We start from the raw sequence: 22,535 nt of genomic DNA on the forward strand, positions 1-22,535 counted from the left end.
TATACTGGACAAAGACAGACAGAAAAGCTTCTGTATGTTGATCTGTATAATTGATTAAGCTTACTGTGTCATAACTATCTACTAAATTATAGGTCCAGCTATAATGTGTACAGAGCAATAATCAGGTTTCACGTGTTTGGTATCGGTTAGTTCTCCAGGTGTACACATCCGCGATTAAAAAACATAGGCAGCATCTGAATTTCTAAACTAAATTTCTAAAGTTAAAACAGCTTCCTTATCAAAACAAATAAGGGCACAGTCCATTTTTTTTATTTCACCCTTTTTAGGGGTCATCTTTGCTCTTTCCACATTCTCCAAAAATGAAACAAAGAAAAAAAAAAAACCCAAAACACCTTGATTTTTACAATGGAATTAAAAGCTATGAAAAGTAGGTCCTGGAGCACGACTGGAGGTCAAGTTGTATAGGGTTAACTGCATACATTGAATCTAATGTGAGTCACCTTATTATACAGGCATAACTTTGAAAATCTGAGCACGTGAAGTACAGAATCTTTGAATATCCAATTGCTGCAATAAAACTTTGAAGTAACGTACAGCAGTAGTGCTACAGGACAAACTTGTGTAAGCTTATATTATGAAGTGACTGTTTTAAGTCTTTTGCCCTTGCTGTTTCTGTAAACTGTACACAGACTACCACTAAACGAATAGTTCAATCTTTTAAAAAAGCTTCAGTTTTTAAAAATCTGCATGGAAACACGGTACCTCTGCTTAATGCCCTTGTTAAAACTGTTTCGAAGCTAATTCTTTTATTGGATTCTTCATTGTAGAGAACTTATGCAGTGAAGTTCTGATTCTATCCAGGTGGTTCTTTCCTGATGAAGATCAGAAACTGGTAATTTGTGTGGAGAGCATGCAGTGATTGACTTTCTCTCCCTCTTCCCTTCCCCCCCCCCCCCCAAGTGCATCATATGGACTGACTTCCTGCATGGAGAGGGTTTTTTTTGAGTGACTTAATTTGAAATGAAAAATAAATCTTAACCTGTATGAACTGTCTTGCAAACATTGCAATATGAAGTGATCAGATACACATATGCTGAACTTTGACAGACTGTAATATTTGTACTGTTAAAACTTTTTTTTGTTTTTAATGTTCACAATTAAAGATCCTAACCTGTGCTTTTGTACATATTATAACTAACTTACTACTGCATAGTGCTATTGGAGCATGATACCTAGTTATGACAAATGTTTCATATCAAACGCTAAGAGTGTGAAGTCTTGTTATGAACTACAATATTATAAACTAACCAATTTATTTGAGCATAAGCTTTCGTGAGCTACAGCTCACTTCAACTAAGTGCTCTTTTAAATATAGGATGGTGATTTGCTTTGAGGGGAGAAGAAAGGAATTTGAGTTGACCAGAATTCGAGTTATTCAAAATTAGCACGATTACTGGTCCACACCTAGCTAGAAATCTACCATACCATCTTCCATGCTTAGTACTGTGAAAAGATGTGGACAGTAGTTGGAAAATCTGCTCATGGAAATTATTTTCTGTTAAATGAACTTTTCAGGATTAATGCAGAGAAGTGATACTTTCTATTATGGATAAGATGAATGCTTAAGGGTGTTTGTTTTAAAAGTTTGGCGCCTAAGTAGAGTATATGAAGCCAGATTTAGACTTCTAATTTGTCTAACTAGCTTCTACAACTCCCGTTTGAACTCGGTAATCGCTTCAGGTTCTTAATGTTTTTGAGAATCAGATTGCTTTAATGAAGTACCAAACTTGAAGCTCCCAACTTCAGAAATGCTGTCAAAAGCTTTTAGAATGCCTTTTGAATGTCTCCATGATCTCTGTAATTTTTTTATGCTCACAACATAGTACAGGGATAATTGAAGTGTAGCCATTAGAATTTCTTTTCATTACAGGTAACTCTTTCAAACCATGAAAGAAATTCAATCCAGTAAAAGAACATCTCCGCTGGCTGCTCTCCCATAGTTTTAATTGGAACATATAGCTAAACATGATGATAGGAAGTACACTACAGAGTGTATAGAACAAGGAGGGAAATATTTTCCCTCGAAGAATCATGGCGTTAATTAATCAGAAGTTGAAAACTTTTAATCCTTGGTAACTATTCGACATTGGTGAGGCCTCATCTGGAGTACTGTGTCCAGTTTTGGGCCCCACACTACAAGAAGGATGTGGATAAATTGGAGAGAGTCCAGCGAAGAGCAACAAAAATGATTAGGGGTCTAGAACACATGACTTATGAGGAGAGGCTGAGGGAGCTGGGATTGTTTAGCCTGCAGAAGAGAAGAATGAGGGGGGATTTGATAGCTGCTTTCAACTACCTGAAAGGGGGTTCCAAAGAGGATGGCTCTAGGCTGTTCTCAATGGTAGCAGATGACAGAACGAGGAGTAATGGTCTCAAGTTGCAGTGGAGGAGGTTTAGATTGGATATTAGGAAAAACTTTTTCACTAAGAGGGTGGTGAAACACTGGAATGCGTTACCTAGGGAGGTGGTAGAATCTCCCTCCTTAGAGGTTTTTAAGGTCAGGCTTGACAAAGCCCTGGCTGGGATGATTTAACTGGGAATTGGTCCTGCTTCGAGCAGGGGGTTGGACTAGATGACCTTCAGGGGTCCCTTCCAACCCTGATATTCTATGATTCTAACTAGAAATTGCCATTTAAGGTGCCCAGCACACCCTCTACATTCACATGAGGAACACCTTACAGTATCTCTTTTTATATTTAGTCTGTGCTTATATTCACACCCATTCCCATGGTATCTTAATCATTTCCCCAGCGTGGGACTGAAGCCACATCACTAGAGCTAGTAGAAAAATGTCTACAGGAATGTGTCAGTTTTGTCACCTCATCTGATAGAAACCAGGCAGGTTTTCTGGCAGCCCTCTCTGGAGGGCTGCCACAGATCTGAAAGCCTGGAGACCTGTTGGAGCCATAGCAGTCAGGGCTTTGTTCCACTCTCCAAGTTGCAGGGCTTCAGAGTCTTCAGCCAGCTCAGTGATCCTCTTCAACCTCATTTTGATGTATGTATCTTTTTTTAAAAAATCTTAATTCCCATTCCATTGGAAGATTTGTGATTTTGTTCTGATGCAGAAAGAAATTTTTTTTTTCTTCCAGAATTTCCTGCTGAAGGGGAATTCCAGGTTCCCCAGCCCTACATACAGCTAGATACACATCATGACTACTACTTTGAGTAGATACAAATGTGTATTCCACGTAGGAATGTGCATGCCCAGTGCACTGGAGCTGGAGAAATTTGCCTGTAAGTAGAGGAGTGTCACTTGCATCTCATGGCCACATTCCCCCCCGGCTCAATCAGGCAGCACCGCCCCAACACCCTCAGTTCCTTTTTACTGCTCGTGGCTAGAGTTGGAGTTCTGTGGTCTAAACCTCACAACTAGTTCCTTTTCTTTCCCCCCCCCCCGCCCCATTGTGTATAGTTAGCACTACCCTCCATGTTAGTGTAGTGTCAATTGTAGTAATTTTCCTTGGTGATGCCTTCACCAGGGTTTAAACATTGTCCTTCGTTTGGGGGAGCAAACCCCACGTGCAGTGCTTGCTCTGTTTTGGCAAGGGCCATGTGAAGGAGTTTTGTGTGATCTGCATATCACTTAAGAAATAGACTCATGTGGCCTCGGGACCTTTATCTGAAGCAGCAACTGTTTGGATAGGCCATGCGGCCTTCTTCAGTACCAAAGCCCTTGCTGGATTGGAGATTACCCTGGGACTCTGAGGGTGCTGCTGCTTCACATTCTAGAGCAGGTCCCTCTCTGAAGAAACAGGATCTGTTTTCCATCAACTGTGCTGAGGAAAAGGTCCCAGAAGACCCAATTAAGACTCCTCTTGGTCTTGGAGTGATTTTTCTGCCTCCCCAGAAAAGCGTGGACTGGCATGGAGTTGATGCTGGCATGCAGGATGTTGTGGGTACCTTTAACCCTTCCTTGGTACCAAGTAGGGAGGTTAGAAACCCTGAACCACCGACTCTTGTTCCAGCTTCTGGACTCAACGGATGCCTGGTACTGATGAGGGAGAAGCCAGGTTCATGTCCACCCCCAAGGATAGGAACTCTGAATGATTGGACCTCATGGGTAGGAAGATTTACAGCTCTTCCTTACAGATGTGAATTGCTAACCAGGAAGCCTTGCTGTCCAAGTAAGACTTCAATTGGATAGCTGGGGCAGATTTTGCAGACCAGCTGCCCAAAGCTTTACAAGAGGGGTTTTGGGTATTTGTCACTGAGGGTTGCTTGGTAGCTAAGACATCCTTGCAGTCCACACTAGACATCGTGGCCTCTGCAGTTTCCATGACTGGGGCTTCCTGTCTGGAATTCAGGCATTGCTCCCACTGTCCAGCAAGCCATTGAGGATTTGCCCTTTGACAGCCAAAAACAGCTCTCAAATTAAACTTATGAGACTCTGCTCTCCTTCAAGGGCTATCATGTGGTCCTTGGGAGTGTATGCTCTGGTACCACTATGATGTTCAACGGCGGTGGCAGCAGTATCATCATCAGTGCATGCTTGGACTGCCTTTCCCTCTCCTGAGGCAGTGCGACTACCCCAGAAAGAGTGATAGATCCCACAGAAGAAAGCAGTTGGGCTTGAGGTTCAGACAGTCCAAGCACCCATTTTGACTCCTTGGTCCAGAGCACTGTTGTAGTTTGTTGCTCCTCTCACCTCATCTATGCCCTTTGGGGAAAGGCTAGCCTGCTTTCACAATCCTTTGGGCTCTGTCACCACCAATAGCTGGATTCAAAGCACTGTTTTATCAGTTATGCTATCAGTTTCCTCTTCACACCTCCTCCCCATCTTTCCTCCTCGTCTCTCTTTAGGGACCCCTCTCATGAGATATTGCTCCTCAAGCAGGTCTGTTTTCTTCTGGCTTTGGGAGTGGTGGGGAAGGTACTTCCAGTATCCAAATCCAAGAGAGGCATAAGACCCATCCTCAACCTTTTAGCCTCAACAAATCTATCAGGCACAGGAGGTTCTGAATGGTCACTCCATTGATGTCCTCCCTGCATTGTCTCAAAATGATGGGTTTGCTGCTCTGGACCCCTACTTTCATATGGCGATTTTTGCCTAGCCAGAGAAAGTTCCTTGAGTTTCTTGTGGTGGAACACCCCAAGAGTTTTTACTAAATGCATGGTGATTGTTACGGTGTATCTCACAAAGAGGAGATTTCACATCTTCCTAGATCTGGATGTTTGGTTACCGAGGGGCAGATGCAGAGGGGAAGTTCTTGCTCATGATGGCACCACACTGAACTTCTTCGACCCATCTGTGTCTCATCCTAAACAGTGGAAAGTCAATGTTGGCTCCCACTCAAAATATTGAATTCACTGGGGCACTGTGTTAAATTTTTAGGGATGGAAAATGTTAACCAGTAAGCATTAGTCTTACCAGTTAACCTGCTGTCAGGGTTCCCTCCCCACTCTGAACTCTAGAGTACAGACGTGGGGACCTGCATGGAAGACCCCCTAAACTTATTTCTACCCCCTTAGGTTAAAAACTTCCCCAAGGCACAAATCTCTACTTGTCCTTGGACTGAGGTATGCTGTCACCACCAAGTGATTTAACAAAGAACCAGGGAAAAGGACCACTTGGAGTTCCTCTTCCCCCAGCAATCCCTCCAAGCCCTTACACCCCATTTCCTGGGGAGGCTAGAGAATAATATGCTAACCAATTGGTTACAAAATGTTCAAAGACCCAAACCCCTGGGTCTTGGAACAATGGAAAAATCAGTCAGGTTCTTAAAAGAAAGATTTTATTTAAAAAAAGAAGAAGAAAGGTAAAAATCATCTCTGTAAAATCAGGATGGAAATACTTTTACAGGGTATTCAGAGTCAAAACACAGAGGATTCCCCTCTGGGCAAAACCTTAAAGTTACAGAAAACAGGAATAAACCTCCCTCTTAGCACAGGGAAAATTCACAAGAAAAACAAAAAATAAACTGATCTGCCTTGTCTGGCTTACCTATACTGGTTGTAATATTGGAGACTTGGATTAGGATGGGTTGGAGAAGATGGATTTCTGTCTGGCCCCTCTCAGTCCCAAGAGAGAACGGCCACAGAAACGAAGAACCCAAAGCTAACCCTCTTTTCTCTCCCCCCCCCCTCCACCCCCGAATTGAAAGTATCTTTTTGTCCCTATTGGTTCCTTTGGTCAGGTGCCAACCAGATTATTTGAGCTTCTTAACCCTTTACAGGTAAGGAGGAATTTTAGGCTACCCTTATGGTTATGACACCTGCCTTAACGGTTAACCCCCGCATCGGCCCTTTACCAGCCAGCTGGCCCTTTAATTGGTTAACTGTTTCAATGAAATATTTTTTTAATAGTTTAAACGGTTAACTTTTTAAATGGTATTTACATCCCTATTAGATTCCATGACATCAAGAGCATTTCTGCTGACTGACCATTTTCAAACCATTCACCATCTTTGTCTCTGTTTGCAGCCTTCAACCTTCCACAACAGTTCAGACATGTCTGAGGTTCTTGGACCACATGTCTGTTTGCACACAGTTGGTCCAGTTTACAAGGTTGTGCCTTCGCCCTCTTCAAATATGGCTTAGGACAGTCTACTGTCCATCCTCTACACAGGCTGGTTCGTCTCTATCCGCTCGTCCTGGACTCCTTGCAGTGGTGGATGCATCCAGAGAAAGTTTACCAAGGTTTTGATTGTCTGGCTCTTGCCAGCCAAGCTGATTGTTAATGACTCTCCCTGATGGATGGGGGGGGGGGAAGAGAGGGACACCTGGGGTCGCTGAAAGTACAGGGACAGGGGTTCGAGCAGGAGGCCTCACTACATATCAACTTCCTGGAACTGTGGGCCATATACAGTGCATGTCACACTTTTTTCGGCACTGTGTCAGAGACTCGGTGGTTCACATACTCACTGAGAATACCACTGTGTTGTATTATGTGAACAGGGGAGTGTGCTCCAGGTTGCTCTGCCTAGAGGAGAACATTACTCCGATAGCCATTCACTTACCTGGGATTCAGAATAATCTCGTGGACCATCTCACCAGGTATTTTTCCCTAAGTCACAGATGGCCCTTGAAGACAAGTGTCCTCTGGGACAAGAAGAAATGTCATCTGTTCTGCTCTCGAGAGGGCCTCACTCCAGGCTCCCTGTCCAAGGTTTTCTATCTCAGGTGGTTCTTCTGAAATCCTTTCCCCTAATCCAGGTCATACTCAAGCTCAAGGCTGGCTCATTCTTATTGACCCAGCCTAGCTGAGATGGTGGTTCTCCGATCTTCTCTTGCTGTCTATTCAGCCTCCTATACTGCTGCCTCTCCATCCTGACCTACTAATTCAGAATCACAGCTGCATCTGTGGGGCTTGGGGGCAACACCACCTCATGTAGCCAGGGAAGGGAGTACAGGTAGGAGGCACGTGTGCCACCCCTTTATGGGTACTGTTAAGCAATATTTCTGGCTCTGGTGCGCTGGGTGTGCACACACCTAAGTGGAATACACAGCATCATCGCATCTTGAAGAACCAGTTATATTAAGTAGCTGTTTCTTCTATTAGAAAAATACTAACCATGAGTGTCAAACTACCTCTTTTAGAAACATGATAGGCAGCTTATAACCTTAATGTTCTACCATGGAGAGCTTGTATGTGTATATACACACACTTACATTTTTGTTATCCTATTCAAAGTAGTTTAAATAGTATCTTAGATCTGCTTCTGTTATGAAGCGGACTTGTACTTTGGGGTAAGAGACGATTAATATAGCTCAAATAAACTTAATTCTGCATTGTCATACTTATTTTTTGTAGAATGTCAACTTGACTTTGAATTTCCTGTCTTGCTGATACTAAAGATCTACACATTTAATATTTTTCTCCCTTATGTATTTACAACTTTAAGTGATGCTTTAAGATTTAACTGCTTTGGTCTGTGAATATCTCCCCACTTGAAAAGCAATTTAAGTGTGCCTACTGTGTGTATGAGTGTGCACACTTTTTGAAAATTTGATTGATAAAATACTGTTAAGGTCCACCATTAATAATGAAGCAATTAGGGTGGATAAAAGTAAACTTAAAAAAAAAATCAGATTTTTTAAAAATTTAAATTAAATGCATATTTTAAAAAAAACTATTTAAGAAAAGGAGTACTTGTGGCACCTTAGAGACTCACCAGTTTATATGAGCATAAGCTTTCGTGAGCTACAGCTCACTTCATCCAATGAAGTGAGCTGTAGCTCACGAAAGCGTATGCTCAAATAAATGGGTTAGTCTCTAAGGTGCCACAAGTACTCCTTTTCTTTTTGCAAATACATACTAACATGGCTGTTACTCTGAAACCTATTTAAATTAAATTTGAAATTGACAGCCTATATTTGTTTAAACTCACAATGATCTATTAAAATAATTTAAATTAAATTTTTAAACAAATAAGTAGTACACTGGCTGAAATTTTTAAAGAAAGTCAAACCACTGAACTAATGGAAGTTGCTGTGTACACTCCGGGGACTAGAATTTGAAGTGCTAAACCAGCTTTTGACAGCACCAGCCTCTCCTCCAGCTGCGGAGAGAATGTTTTCTTTATTTCAGTTTTTATTCAATGAGTTCAGTTCGCTGACAAGTTCATTTAGAGTTAAGAAACTGATAGGTAATTGGAAAAAACAGTAAGGGTATTTTTGCCTTCTTCTATGCCTTCTTCTAAACAATAAGTAAAAACTAGGTGTGAGAGCATGAGATCTACTAGTTTTAAAATCTTCATGGCTCTGGTGACCAGAAAACCAACCTTCCACACAAACTTCCTCGTGGCTGGACTTTACAAAAACTAGACAAGCCATTTACAAGACATACTTTGCTTCTCTACAAAAGAAAAAGGACACTAAACTATCTAAACTACTACATGCCACAAGGGGCCACAACAGTGGCTCCCTTAACCCACCCAGCAATATTGTTAAGCTATCCAACTATACTCTTAGGACAGATTCTTCTGCTGGGCTATCTCAGGGCCTCTCCTTCTGCCCCTCCACCCCCACAAACATGATACAGTTCTGTGGTGACCTAGAATCCTATTTTCGACGTCTCCAACTCAAAGAATATTTTCAACACACCTCTGAACAACATACTAACCCACAGAGACCTTCCTACCAAGACTACAAAAAGAAGGATTCTGGGTGGACTCCTCTTGAAGGTCGAAACAACAGACTGGATTTCTACATAGAGTGCTTTCGTCGACATGCACAGGCTGAAATTGTGGAAAAGCAGCATCACTTGCCCCATAAACTCAGTCGTGCAGAACACAATGCCATCCACAGCCTCAGAAACAACTCTGACACCATAATTGAAAAGGCTGACAAAGGAGGTGCTGTCATCATGAATAGGTCGGAATATGAACAAGAGGCTGCTAGGCAGCTCTCCAACACCACTTTTTACAAGCCATTACCCTCTGATCCCACTGAGGGTTACCAAAAGAAACTACACCATTTGCTCAAGAAACTCCCTGAAAAAGCACAAGAACATATCTGCACAGACACACCCCTGGAACCCCGACCTGGGGTATTCTATCTGCTACCCAAGATCCATAAACCTGGAAATCCTGGATGCCCCATCATCTCAGGCATTGACATCCTGTTGTCAGGGTGTAGATAATGTAGACTCCCTCCTCAGACCCTAAGCTACCAGCTATGTAGACTCCCTCCTCAGACCCTAAGCTACCAGCACTCCCAGCTGTCTTTGAGACACCACTGATTTCCTGAGGAAACTACAGTCCATCGGTGATCTTCCTGAAAACACCATCCTGGCCACTATGGATGTAGAAGCCCTCTACACCAACATTCCACACAAAGATGGACTACAAGCCATCAAGAACAGTATCCCCGATAATGTCACGGCAAACCTGGTGGCTGAACTTTGACTTTGTCCTCACCCATAACTATTTCACATTTGGGGACAATGTATACCTTCAAATCAGCAGTACATGCATGGCCCCACAGCATGCCAACATTTTTATAGCTGACTTAGAACAGCACTTCCTCAGCTCTCGTCCCCTAATGCCCCTACTCTACTTGCGCTACGTTTGATGACGTCTTCATCATCTGGACCCATGGAAAAGAAGCCCTTGAGGAATTGCACCATGATTTCAACAATTTCCATCCCACCATCAACCTCAGCCTGGACCAGTCCACACAAGAGATCCACTTCCTGGACACTATGGTGCTAATAAGCGATGGTCACATAAACACCACCCTATACCGGAAACCTACTGACGGCTATTCCTACCTACATGCCTCCAGCTTTCATCCAGACCACACCATACAATCCATTGTCTACAGCCAAGCTCTACGATACAACCGCATTTGCTCCAACCCCTCAGACAGAGACAAACACCTACAAGAACTCTATCAAGCATTCTTACAACTACAATACCCACCTGCTGAAGTGAAGAAACAGATTGACAGAGCCAGAAGAGTACCCAGAAGTCACCTACTACAGGACATGCCCAACAAAGAAAATAACAGAATGCCACTAGTAGTCACCTTCAGCCCCCAACTAAAACCTCTCTAATGCATCATCAAGGATCTACAACCTATCCTGAAGGACGACTCATCACTCTCTCAGATCTTGGGTTAGTCCTTGCTTACAGACAGCCCCCAACCTGAAGCAAATACTCACCAGCAACCACATAACAGAACCACTCACCCAGGAACCTATCCTTGCAACAAAGCCCATTGCCAACTGTGTCCACATATCTATTCGGGGACACCATCATAGGGCCTAATCACAGTAGCCACACTATCAGAGGCTCGTTCACCTGCATATCTACCAATGTGATATATGCCATCATGTGCCAGCAATGCCCCTCTGCCATGTACATTGGTCAAACGCTACAGTCTCTACGTAAAAGAATAAATGGACACAAATGAGACGTCAAGAATTATAACATTCAAAAACCAGTCGGAGAACACTTCAATCTCTTTGGTCACTCTATTACAGACCTAAAAGTGGCAATTCTTCAACAAAAAAACTTCAAAAACAGACTCCAGCGAGAGACTGCTGAATTGGAATTAATTTGCAAACTGGGTACAATTAACTTAGGCTTGAATAGAGACTGGGAGTGGATGGGTCATTACCCAAAGGAAAACTTTCCCCATGTTTATTCTCTCCCCCCCCCCCCCACTGTTCCTCAGATGTTCTTATCAACTGCTGGAAATGGCCCACCTTGATTATCACTACAATAGGTTCCCCCACCCCCACCCCCAGCTCTCCTGCTGGTAATAGCTCACCTTACCTGATCACTCTTGTTACAGTGTGTATGGTAACACCCATTGTTTCATGTTTTCTATGTATATAAATCTCACCACTGTATTTTCCACTGAATGCATCCGATGAAGTGAGCTGTAGCTCACGAAAGCTTATGCTCAAATAAATTTGTTAGTCTCTAAGGTGCCACAAGTACTCCTTTTCTTTTTTCAGAGACTATCAGTTCAGGGAAGAAAACCGAACAGAAAAAAGTAGTTGAGCGCTGGCATCTTCTGAGAGAGTATTAAAGGCACAATATCAAACTGTCTGAATTTGAAGAATAGTAAGGGGCCAATATGGCCACATCAGGAGCTCATTAGGAACCTGAAAATCGTATGGAATCCTACAAAAAGTGGAAATATGGACAGATTGCTGAGGAGGAGTACAAAGAAATAGCACAAGCATGTAAGGAGAAAAATCAGAAAGGCTAAGGCACAAAATGAGTTGCACCTAGAAAGGGACAGTAAGAAGTTCTTTACATAAATTAGAAGCAAGGGAAAAACACAAATTGTAGGTCCATTACTGAGCAAGGAAGGAGAGCTAATAATTAATAATATCAAGAAGGCTGAGATGTTTAATGCCTATTTTACTTCAGTCTTCACTAAAAAGATTAATGCTGATCATGTGTTCAACACAATATTAACAACAAGGTGGAACGAAGACAAGTCAGAACAAGGAAGGAACAGGTTTAAGAATATTTAGATGTATTCATTTTAAATTTATAATCTGCAACACAAGTTCTACTTTTGGGGGGGAGGGAACACTGCAGTAGGCATCTTAATGTTTTGATGGAAATACTACCTTCAGTAGTAAGTATAGGAGTAAGACGGGTTTTTTTTTAAATAACCTACCCAGTTATAATTAATAGATATTGATAGTGATAGAACACTCCCAAGATTATCACAGCTTTACACTGGCAAGGAAGTATTCTAGCTAAGAATGGCTAATGTATGACTAAGGGACATCATTTTCTTGTGTATATACAGAAAATAGCTGTAAAATTAATATATTGTTGCAAAACAATAATCCAGCAGATCAGGATGGAAGATTCAGACATGTGACAGAAAAAGTTGAAAAAAGAAAAGTTGGAAAGAATAGGATGCAGAGAGATTTGTATTTATTTATTTATTTATTTATTGGAGGCAAGAGTCCACAAATAAGCTATTGGTCTACCAAAGTGTTCAATTATGAAGGCTAGGTAGATGAAGTCTGTGTAAAAGTTGTCTGTTGCTTTGGTAACTTACTGAGTATTGGAGACCATAAATCTCTGAAATTTCTCTCCCATCTGCTAACTATCATTTTTCATAGGAAAGACTTTAATGGAAAATCTACTTTAAAGTCAAATCAGAGAAGAGTGAGTTTTCTTTAGTTACCCTTTCTTGCATACCACTGTTACCTAATCTAACTAGGTTCTATATGTCCACCTTCTCTGAACCCTTTTAACCTTGTATGATAGCAGACTGAAAGCGTTGTACAAAACCACATAGTGCAGGGGTTCTCGCAAAAAAAAAAATTAGTGGCTTCAGAGTGCGACCCCCAACTCTTGCTGGTGGCCACTCTGACAGTTTTTCCTAAAATACTTCATTAACTTTAGGAAAAACAAATAAATATGCACATATACAGGTCCAAATCAGTGTAATTTATTTATGTAGGGTTTTTTGCAGACTCAATAATAAAAATAACATACAGGTGTCTGTATTGTTTACTGGACCTAAACAGAATGGAAACACAAATGCAGTGCATTGCATGTTCTTATCTTTTGCGGGTTTTTTTTCTTTCTTTTTTTGCTTGCTTTTTTTTAGTGACTTGCTAGCTAGTAAGTCTTGTTTCTATTAAGTGATATTTGTATGTTAATATCACTTTTCACAGCAGCAGTCTTGCTAGCTAGGAGGCAGTGAAAAGCTATATTAACGAACGTGAAAAGTGATATTAACATAACACTTATTCAGCTCTGGTAAACTGGAGGACAAATTAAGCCTTGGATGGGGAAGTGGTAGGGAAGCAGCAGGAGCCAGAGGCAATGGGGTGGTGAGGCTGGACGGGGCCAGAGCCTGAAGCCCCGCAGTCATAGGATAGAGCCTGCTGCCCCAGAGATGAAGCCAGAAGCCTGAACCCCACCACTCCTGGGAAGGTGGGGAACTCACACTAGCTGCCTGCTCCTTTGGCGTTTTTGGCTCCGCTGCTTCCCCCCAGCACCCCTCAATCACCGTCCAAGAGGCTGTGGCGTCAAGAAAAGCCCCTCGTGGATGCATTTGAGAAACACTGAGTCATGGTGTATCTTTATAGTTGTCAAAACAGCATTTTCAGGTATCCATGTGTGATAGACTATACATAGTAATTACCTTAACTGGCCCCCATTATGTGGCCACTGTCTTCACCACCTATTTTGTGCCTTTTCCCTATTATTTGAATTCACTTCCTATTGTACTTGAATCACAAGTAGTATTCACTGAGCACTGCCAAGTCATAGCAGATGCCAAGTTTTTAAAATTTTTGTTTGGTTATGCCTTCTTAAAAAAAGGGCTTTGAAGAAATTTTTAGTTGGTGGATGGTTTTATTTTTAAAATTAGTTGGTTATGGTTTCTCTCTACATGTTTTAAAAGCCTTTTTGTGAATTACTATGATCATTTAATAAGCAGTATCATACATTAATACCTTATTTTCCTCTCCAGTGTTGTGAATTATTTGAAGTTGTATTGTGGAGATTATGGTTTCTAATCAACAAAAGCAGTGCAAGTTTGCTTATATTCTGCAAGGTAGTAATACTGTATTTTCTGTTGCCATATCTGATTATTTTAAAAAATAAATTGTCATATCCCTGCCTATAGTATAGGCTCCACTATATCGCCACTGTTGCTGGTAAATTACTTGTCTTGTTTTCTCAGCATAGGGAAAACATTGTGACCTAAAGAGAGCTTTTGAGGATGAAGGGTATTGAGGATTAAATATGTGGAATGTAGCATTGTCACAGTTATCTAATTTTTCTATCAGAGAACCACTGTGGGTGTTGGTCACCACTGAATTGGTTTAGTTTTAAATGGTAACAATCATGTGTAGGTTTTCAGAACTGAAAAGGACGTGAAGGATGCCCCTATATTTGTTTGTGCCACATTATTTTAGAAATTTTATGCTTATAGAGAGATTATGTGGTTACTATTGGTAAAATCAGCATGGGCTTTGTAGGAAAATGCTTATTTAATAAGGAAAGAACCTCTTTGTGTGTATTTATGCTGCAGAGTATAAGAAGTCATTTTGGGACTGAAGTCCATCTTCTTTCCTTTTTGCTAATGCAAAATGGCTGGTAGCTGTGACCCAAATTAAGAATGCTAGAGGCGAACTTGAGGTGCAGTTGAAAGGAGCGACTATCTGGGTTACTCAGTTCATATTTATTCTCTAATTCCTGGATGTTCTTAGTAGTCATGTTTTTTTCATTTGTAGTTATTTAGCTGTGTTTTATCCTTTAAGGTGGACAGCAACAAGTTTCAAAAAAACAGTTTACTCAGGATGTTAGGAAAAAGTGTATGTGCCAACACAAAGCAAGTTTCTTGGGTGCAGGCTAGCTTGAAAATTGCTACACAGACAAACTCTGGGTCTAGACTTTGTTTTAGTTTATGCTGCTGGATTTAATGCCCTTACAACTTGGGCATTGAGGCATGACTTATTACAAAAAATACAGCAGCACAGTTTGTTCTGTTTCATTTGCCTGGTATGTTTGGTGTTCAGGGATTAAGGGAGGAGAAAGGACCAACTATCCAGAATGCTTTGTTAAGAGGAGGGAGTAAATTTGATTGTCGTCAGCTCTGTATTTCCATATGAGAGCTTAAAAGCCTGTAGCTTGTGAAGATTGCTCTAAAAATAGCTTCAGTGAAGAGTTGGCAGTCAGGTCCAGTTTCAGGTTCTAGCTGAGTTAGCTTTATTAAACTTTTTTTTGCCACTGTTGCAAGACTAGATTGAGGGTAACTCGTTCCTTGTTCCACCTTGGATGTTGATTTTGGATTCCAATATACTTATTTTATCCATGGATAAAGAACACTAGTGCCATGGCTGAAGATTCAGGTATAATTCTAACCTTTGGCAGAAATGAAAAAAATGCATAATTGTACTTTGGCTGTGTCTGTCTTTTGTGCTCAGCTGAATAAGGAGCATATTGTAGTATGTGGGTGTTTTGGATTCAGTTTACTATTTTGCTCTGCATCACAAACTGCTTTTATTTTTGCTATTTAAATTAATTCTGAAGTAGAGATCTTTTTTTCCCTAGATTTTTATGGTAGGTGGTCAGTCATACTCAACATAGGTTTTTAGCATAGTATTCCTATTAAAATAGGCTTTTTTTTACATGTGAAGGTTTCACTTGAGCGAGCTTGCTTGCTTGCTTGCTTTATTTTATTTATTATTTTTTTAAAGTAGAGCACATTTCCGAACGTATTAAGAACCATAAGTAAATGAACAAATTTGTTCCCACATAACCTCTTTATTCATAGAAACTATTCATAACCAGTAGCTTAACATTTGTTATTGAGGAGTATTATGTAGTTCAAGACACTTATGGTATCTGTATAAAGACATATGGCAGGGTAAGCAAAGGCTTACCAGATATGGAAACTGACCTATTTTCTACATAGCTGATATGTGCGGAGAAAGAGCTTCAAAGTTGAATTAACTCTCTGGAATGAGTTCAAAACCAGAGTTAGTATTCCTTAATGGTTAGCTAGCTTTTAGCTCTGACTCTATGTATGTATGTTTGCTTCTGTAAATGATGGATGAATCTTATAGTGAAGAATTGAACATTTTCTTTTTTTTTTTTAAATGGTTGCAAGTTAGAGCAGATCTGTTTTGTTTGATTTCTGCATAGTAAAATTGTTCAAAGCACTTAAAGGTGGGGAGTCAAAGCTTGTAAATGGAAGCTACACTTGTAACAGATGATATTTGTGTTGTAGGGTCTGATTATGCGAGACTTGTATAAAACTGTTCTTTAGAAGTGGAAGTATGCAGCAGTAATATTAGGTTACTTATTTAATTTAAAAAGCTATTATTTAGATGTCCTGTCTTGTTGCTCTGTGGTACACAGTCCTTTTTCCAGAGAGACAGTGGTAAAGAAAATGCCACAAGAGAAAAGAGTATAGAAAAGAAATGGAAGTATAAAATAGAATCATGCTATATTTGCTCATGCAAATACAAATAGTTTTCTTTACTATATCATATGATCTTTGTCACAGACTTCTTTAAAACACCCATTTAATATAAGCTGTTCTTACAAGTACATAATCACAATTATGTTTCATAAGAGTTGGATGTGTGGTGGTTTAGCTTATAAAATAGCATATTTATCTATGCTCTCTCTAAACATTCAGTAACTTCTTAGCCAGGGATTTTTTTTTCATATGATTTGTAATATTTGCTATATATATTACACCTTGTTTATCGTTGCCTGCAACCTTCCCTTGTGAATTTAACCACTAATCACTAGTGTATTGAACTATACTCATGTGTCCGAGCATGAGGTTAAACTGTCCTAGTCTCTTTCTAAAGATTAGTGGAAACACCATACTGGGGGAAAGTTATGGTTAGAATGTCAAAGAAACAGAATTCTATACTTTATAAACAAAAATCTGTGCTTCTAGGACCAATATTAAATAGATTTTTTTTTCTCCACTATGAATATTGCATCAGTAACAACTGAGCTGATGCGGCTGTTTTTGTGACTGTCTTTACTCTGCATATAAAGCAATAAATAGGGTGAAGGGTTAGCTTAGTATGTCTGTGATCCTGACATCAAGCAGGGACTGGAAGCCCTTCTGCACTGACTTTCCCTCCCCTCCCACCCCTGCCATGTAAGTCAGCTAAAGAGGCCACCACTATCCCTACTTCCTCTACCCTTATCAGGGCTACTACCTTTTAGTGTGGCTTTTTGTGTGTGTTTTTTTGTTTTGTTTTGTTTTAAACTTGTGATCATTTAGCATTTAGGTCTCATTTTTCCTAATTAATCATATTAAAGATGGCAAACAAATATTTGACCTGGACTTTATATGAAAATACTGATATTAAACACAAATCTTAATCACAGTACATTAGTGATGCTTAAATATTCTTTGCATTTGAAAAATGTATAACGTATCTTTTTAATTCAGTAAAGATTTGGCCTAAACTATTTGGGTTAACTCTGTTGTCTGGCAACCTTTGAAAAGTTGAGTCATTACAATAACTTTGCTGCTGTATTGTCGGATTATAATACCCTTTTGTAAAGTTTTTACTTTTCCCTAGTGGATTTGAAGTGCATGCACACTGCACATCTAAATAATCACTAGTTCCTTTTCCTTCTAATTAATTGTACTGGCAGACTCCCTTCACCTGTGAGAAAATCCAGGAAAAAACTGTATTCTGTTTTTATTCATTTTATTTGTGTTTATAACGTGGTGTGTGTTCTTTTAAAAAATGTAGTTAATCTTTTTTGGTATTTTTACTTTTATTTAAAAAAAATGAGTTTTCTTATTTCTAGCTGGATTTTTTTCATTGTAACTTTAAATGTAAATTTAATATCTCCAAGAAACATCGTGAAGGTTTGCAAGATTTACATTGGAAAGCAGGGACTACCTGTCTGATACTTCTGTGAGCAAGTGGGTGGGGAGTAGGAATAGCACTGGATCTGCCATTGCTTGCCAGCAAGAATTGTTGGCTAGGTACACAGCAGGGAGTAAACTGCTGTATGAAAATGTTTTGAAGTAACCTTTTCCCTAGAGCAAGGGGGAAACGGGAGAAATTTTGATGCTCTAAGTCACATTTCTTTCTCTGCCCTTAATAAAGGGATGCTCATACCAGATTGTAATTTTATAGTTTAGCCCTGTGAGTTGGGTACATAATATACTAACTCTGTTTTTAACATGAAGGCTTTAGAAACTTTTGGCAAATGGATACAATTAATCTCGCTGCTATTCATTTGCCTCGTCCTTTTTGAGCAGTAAAGAAGGGAACAACAAGGTGGCTGCGTTGTAGATCAAAACCCGTAATGTGTTCTAGCATTTGAACTCTGTCTACACAAGTGACAATGATGTGTGGTTTTTTTAAATGAGTTAGCTCAGTCAATTTATCTTAACTAGATAGAAAATCCCATTTAAACCAGTGTAGATCTGATTTAACACGTCTTAGATCCTTTGATCTGATCATATTGTCACCTTCGTGGGGGCCTAGGAAACAATACAACCAATTTAAACTATCTAAAAGGAGTTAAACTGTGTATATGCAGGCATTAAGGAGGTAGATGTTCAATCGAGTTAGCTTCACTCATTTAAAAAACACCCTTTTTGCCTGCATATGAAAACCCTCTCTATTACAATTACTACTAATAATAAAGGAGATAATAGTAGTGAAAGTAACTTAAACCTGGTCTAAAATTTATGTCAACGTGTTTCACTTGGAGTTAAGACGATTTAAACCCTGGTACTGAGCCCAGAGAACGGATAGGTCAACAGATGAATTTTTCCGTTGACCTAGCTACTGCCTTTCCAGGAGGTGGATTTACTACATTGATTGGGAAAAACCCTTTCTGTTGCTGTAGCAAATGTCTACACTATGCTATGTAGTGTTATGGTGGCACTAGGTAATGCTATAGTGGCATAGCTGCAGCTATGCCACTGTAGTGCTTGTAGTGTAAACAGCCTTACAAAAGTTATTGAGCACTTGGTACTACAGAAACATTATTCTGTCATGATAGAATACGTTACTTGCGCAGTTTGTAAAAACATGCATACTTTTATAATAAAATAGTATGCCTTCTAATAGTAACCCAGTTTCCATGTTTACACATATTTAACAGAGACAAAGCATGGAGGAAACAAGAATGGGAAGAAAGAAGGCCTCTCTGGAAGCTCGTTTTTCACCTGGTTTATGGTAATAGCACTGCTGGGAGTTTGGACATCAGTAGCAGTTGTTTGGTTTGAACTTGTAGATTATGAAGAAGTTCTAGGTAAGAACTTTAATTTCTTAATATGTATAATTTAGTGCGTCAGAAAATGTGCTTCTTGTATCTTCATTCATTGAATTGAAGCATTTTCCGATTTCAGGAAGAAAGACTGAAGATTTAATCTTGCCTTCAGATAGATGGGAGCACATCACCAATTTGTAAATTAACTACTGCACATATATTTGCAAGTGTATTATTTTTACTAGATAAATATGTCAGTGGACACCTGGTATGATAGGATGCGTACTGTGCTTTTTGTATCATGTTTAAAATTCACAGTTCTGATAGTATTTGTTTTTGTTTTTTTTTTTAAAAAAAACTTCATGTTTATTAGGCGCTAAGAAATCTGTCCAGTCTTCACCTAGCTGATGCTTTGTTAGTTTGTACTTGATCTTTGATGCAGGTGAATCTAGGAGGATATTATAATTGACCTGTATGTAAGGTTCAAACATCTGATTAAAAACCTGATAGGGTCTGATGATGATGCAAATAATGATTTTTGTATTTTTACCATGCATGCAGCCAAAGCAAAGGACTTCCGTTATAACTTGTCAGAGGTACTTCAAGGTAGGCTATTGGGAAACAAACTTCCTTCACTCTCCCTGGAATTAAAATTTCATGCTAATCATATTCTGTTTTACTCTTTATTTTAACTTTTAAAAAAATTTCTTTCCTTCAGTCATTATTCAAATAAAAGACTCCGGCATTTTGTTATTTCTAACTTTTTTCTTCCTATTCTTGGAGAAATTCAGTTCTTCTTACTAGCTGAATGTTACAGAATTTCTAACTATGTACTTCAATCTGAAAATCAACAGCAATAATTTAGATTTCATTGTTGCAACAGAGTAGTGATGGCTTATTTATAGTCTATTCTGGACCTGTTCCTGGAATTCTGCTTCCACCAAACTGTCCTATTTTATAAACTATATTTTAGTTTATTAAAATTTTCTGTAGGATTATTTTTTTGTGAAGAACAGGAAAATAGTGGTTAACATTTATTTTTATTTTTGTATAAATTTTTGCCCCTGTGTTAGTGGTTGGTAACCGTTCTTTCCTCAAGGGAAAAGCAATGGCATGCTCAGAATAAACTGATAGGCTGTAAGAACCTCTAAATTTTACAACTCCTCCCCATGATCTTATAGCTTTGTGATTCAGGCTTCAGTTTTGCCATGATAATTGAGATATATCAAAAACTAATTAAGTATTAAATGACCTACTAATTGATTTGTTGATCCCAGGAAACATCTTCTTTTAGATGACATAGTTTTAGGTAATACTTTATTTTCTAGAAGAGACTACATTCCCCTGAGTGTTAAATCTATATGGCTGCTAAAGCTACTGTGGCTGAAATAAAAGAAAAGCAAGATCTCTCATGTTTTGATCATGTATTAAAAATCCTTACTAGATTTTACTGATTAAGACAGCTACCATTTATGACATGTTGCTTTTGCTTCTCCGTGTATACCATGGGTCATGACTAGTGATGATGATATGCCCTGGATGATGATTAGTTTCTTAGCTACAGTAAACCTGTGTAGCCATTGGTGAAATGTCTGTGAATTCTTTCCTGCTTTTTGTGGGATATGGGCTGCTTCTGTTCCACTAACCCAATACTGAAACCAGTCTACCATAATTTTAACTGTCCGATAACATATATATGGGAAGTGTCTAGAATAGCAGTCAGTATGAAGAGAGAAAAAAAGAAATGGTGATTAGATTGCATAAATTTGTTTGATTACACCCTTTCAGATTGCTCGTGGTCATACAGCTAGCTTTGAATTCAATACATTCAGATAAAGTGCACAATTTCTAACTGAATTATATACTTGCTGTTGTGTGTGACAGACTAAAGAAATTATGCATTGAAATAGATATCGACCTATACTCCATTAAGAATCCTATTTAGAGAATGTGTTGTACTCAGTATGGTTTTGCTGTTTTCCACATGACTAAAATTGAATTAGGCAGACAGAGGCTAAATCATTAAAATATATATAATATTTACAACCCACTGTATATAATGAACACATGTTGAACATATTACTTTGGAAGCATTTTACTGAAGTCTTTCATCCTTATCCCTTCTTTTTTGTGTTTTAGGCAAGCTTGGGATATATGATGCTGATGGAGATGGAGATTTTGATGTGGAAGATGCCAAAGTTTTGCTAGGCAAGTACACACAGAACTTTTTGGATTACAGTCTGAAGTCTATGTAACATACCCTTCATATTTCATATTGCTTGATTTTGTCTCACTTTATGACATTAAGTGATTAAATTGGGAAATAGAGAAATACCCTAAAAATATAATTCTTTGCATGAAAATTGTAGGAACTCTTTTTCCTCTACAAAGTAGGTAGAATTATTTATTACCTCACATTACTTGACTTTAAGATCCTCAGACCTCAAAGTATTCACTTATCATTATACCAAGAATTTTTAAAAATTGATTATTTTATGTAAGATGGACCAGTACTTAAAATGCTCACAGTATTACAGCATTGTTCAAACATGTGTCAGGTCCATTGTAAATCAGGTTGTAGTAGAAATAACTAAATATTATATAAATGCTTTCTATACATTAAAAGTATGAGCATTTTGCCTTTATTGTCTGTTGTCCCTCAGAGGGGTCCTGAAAGCTCCAAAGATCACTGTTTACTTCATTTGCCCTTCAAAGGTCTTGCATAGCCTTGACTATCCCTTTGACATAGAAAAAGCCTAGTCTAGGCTTCCTCTGGAGCACACCAACATTACTCCATTTGTGGCTAGAGAATACCTTTTCTTGTATTCACCTGGAATTTTAGTGGAGATATTTCTAGAACATAAACTTCAGATACTATTCATGTTAATGTACTACATCAGATTCATTAAGACCTCTGGACCACCATGTCTCAAACTTGGATCAAGACTTGCACGGTTATTTCATATGTAGCTGAAAATAAGTTCCATGTTGGGTTTTGACTTCAGTTTATTCTTCTTTTCTTTTTCTCTTGTTCAAATTAACCTATTCAGAGTTCTGGGCACATATATAAATGTTACCAATAAAAACAATACATATACTGGTCGGACTGACATCCAAACTGAATCCTTCTGAATCTCTCCCACAATTCCCTTCCACTCTATTATAACATTGATCATCACAGCCTTTTAAAAAAAGGTAAATAGGGAGCCTGAATAGAGGGAAATAAGGAGCAATATATTGATCTCAAAACTCACCTCACTGTTGAAACTAAAGAGAAAATAATTTGTGTACTTGTTGAATAGAAAACTTTGAGAAATTGTTACTCAGTGTACAAAGCTGGTGAAATACTTTGTCATCAAATGGAAT

General features: G+C 39.1%; 1 protein-coding gene across 14 annotated transcripts in view; it reads left to right on the forward strand.

Moving 5' to 3' along the window:
• ASPH (aspartate beta-hydroxylase) overlaps nucleotides 1-22,535 on the forward strand; it is a 203,488-nt gene that overhangs the window by 20,289 nt on the left and 160,664 nt on the right. For 9 of the 14 annotated variants that reach the window (XM_084619332.1, XM_084619338.1, XM_084619339.1 and 6 more), the window contains exons 2-4: nucleotides 19,062-19,211; nucleotides 19,731-19,775; nucleotides 21,309-21,377. In XM_084619332.1, the coding sequence (XP_084475458.1) occupies nucleotides 19,062-19,211; nucleotides 19,731-19,775; nucleotides 21,309-21,377 (264 nt within the window). Of the gene's footprint in view, nucleotides 1-15,013; nucleotides 15,308-19,061; nucleotides 19,212-19,730; nucleotides 19,776-21,308; nucleotides 21,378-22,535 lie in introns of those variants that run through there. The other 5 variants (XM_084619340.1, XM_084619344.1, XM_084619335.1 and 2 more) reach the window with 2 other exon arrangements.

The sequence above is a fragment of the Lepidochelys olivacea genome (genome assembly GCF_965140295.1).
Source record: "Lepidochelys olivacea isolate rLepOli2 genome assembly, chromosome: 2".
Lineage (NCBI taxonomy): Eukaryota > Metazoa > Chordata > Testudines > Cheloniidae > Lepidochelys > Lepidochelys olivacea.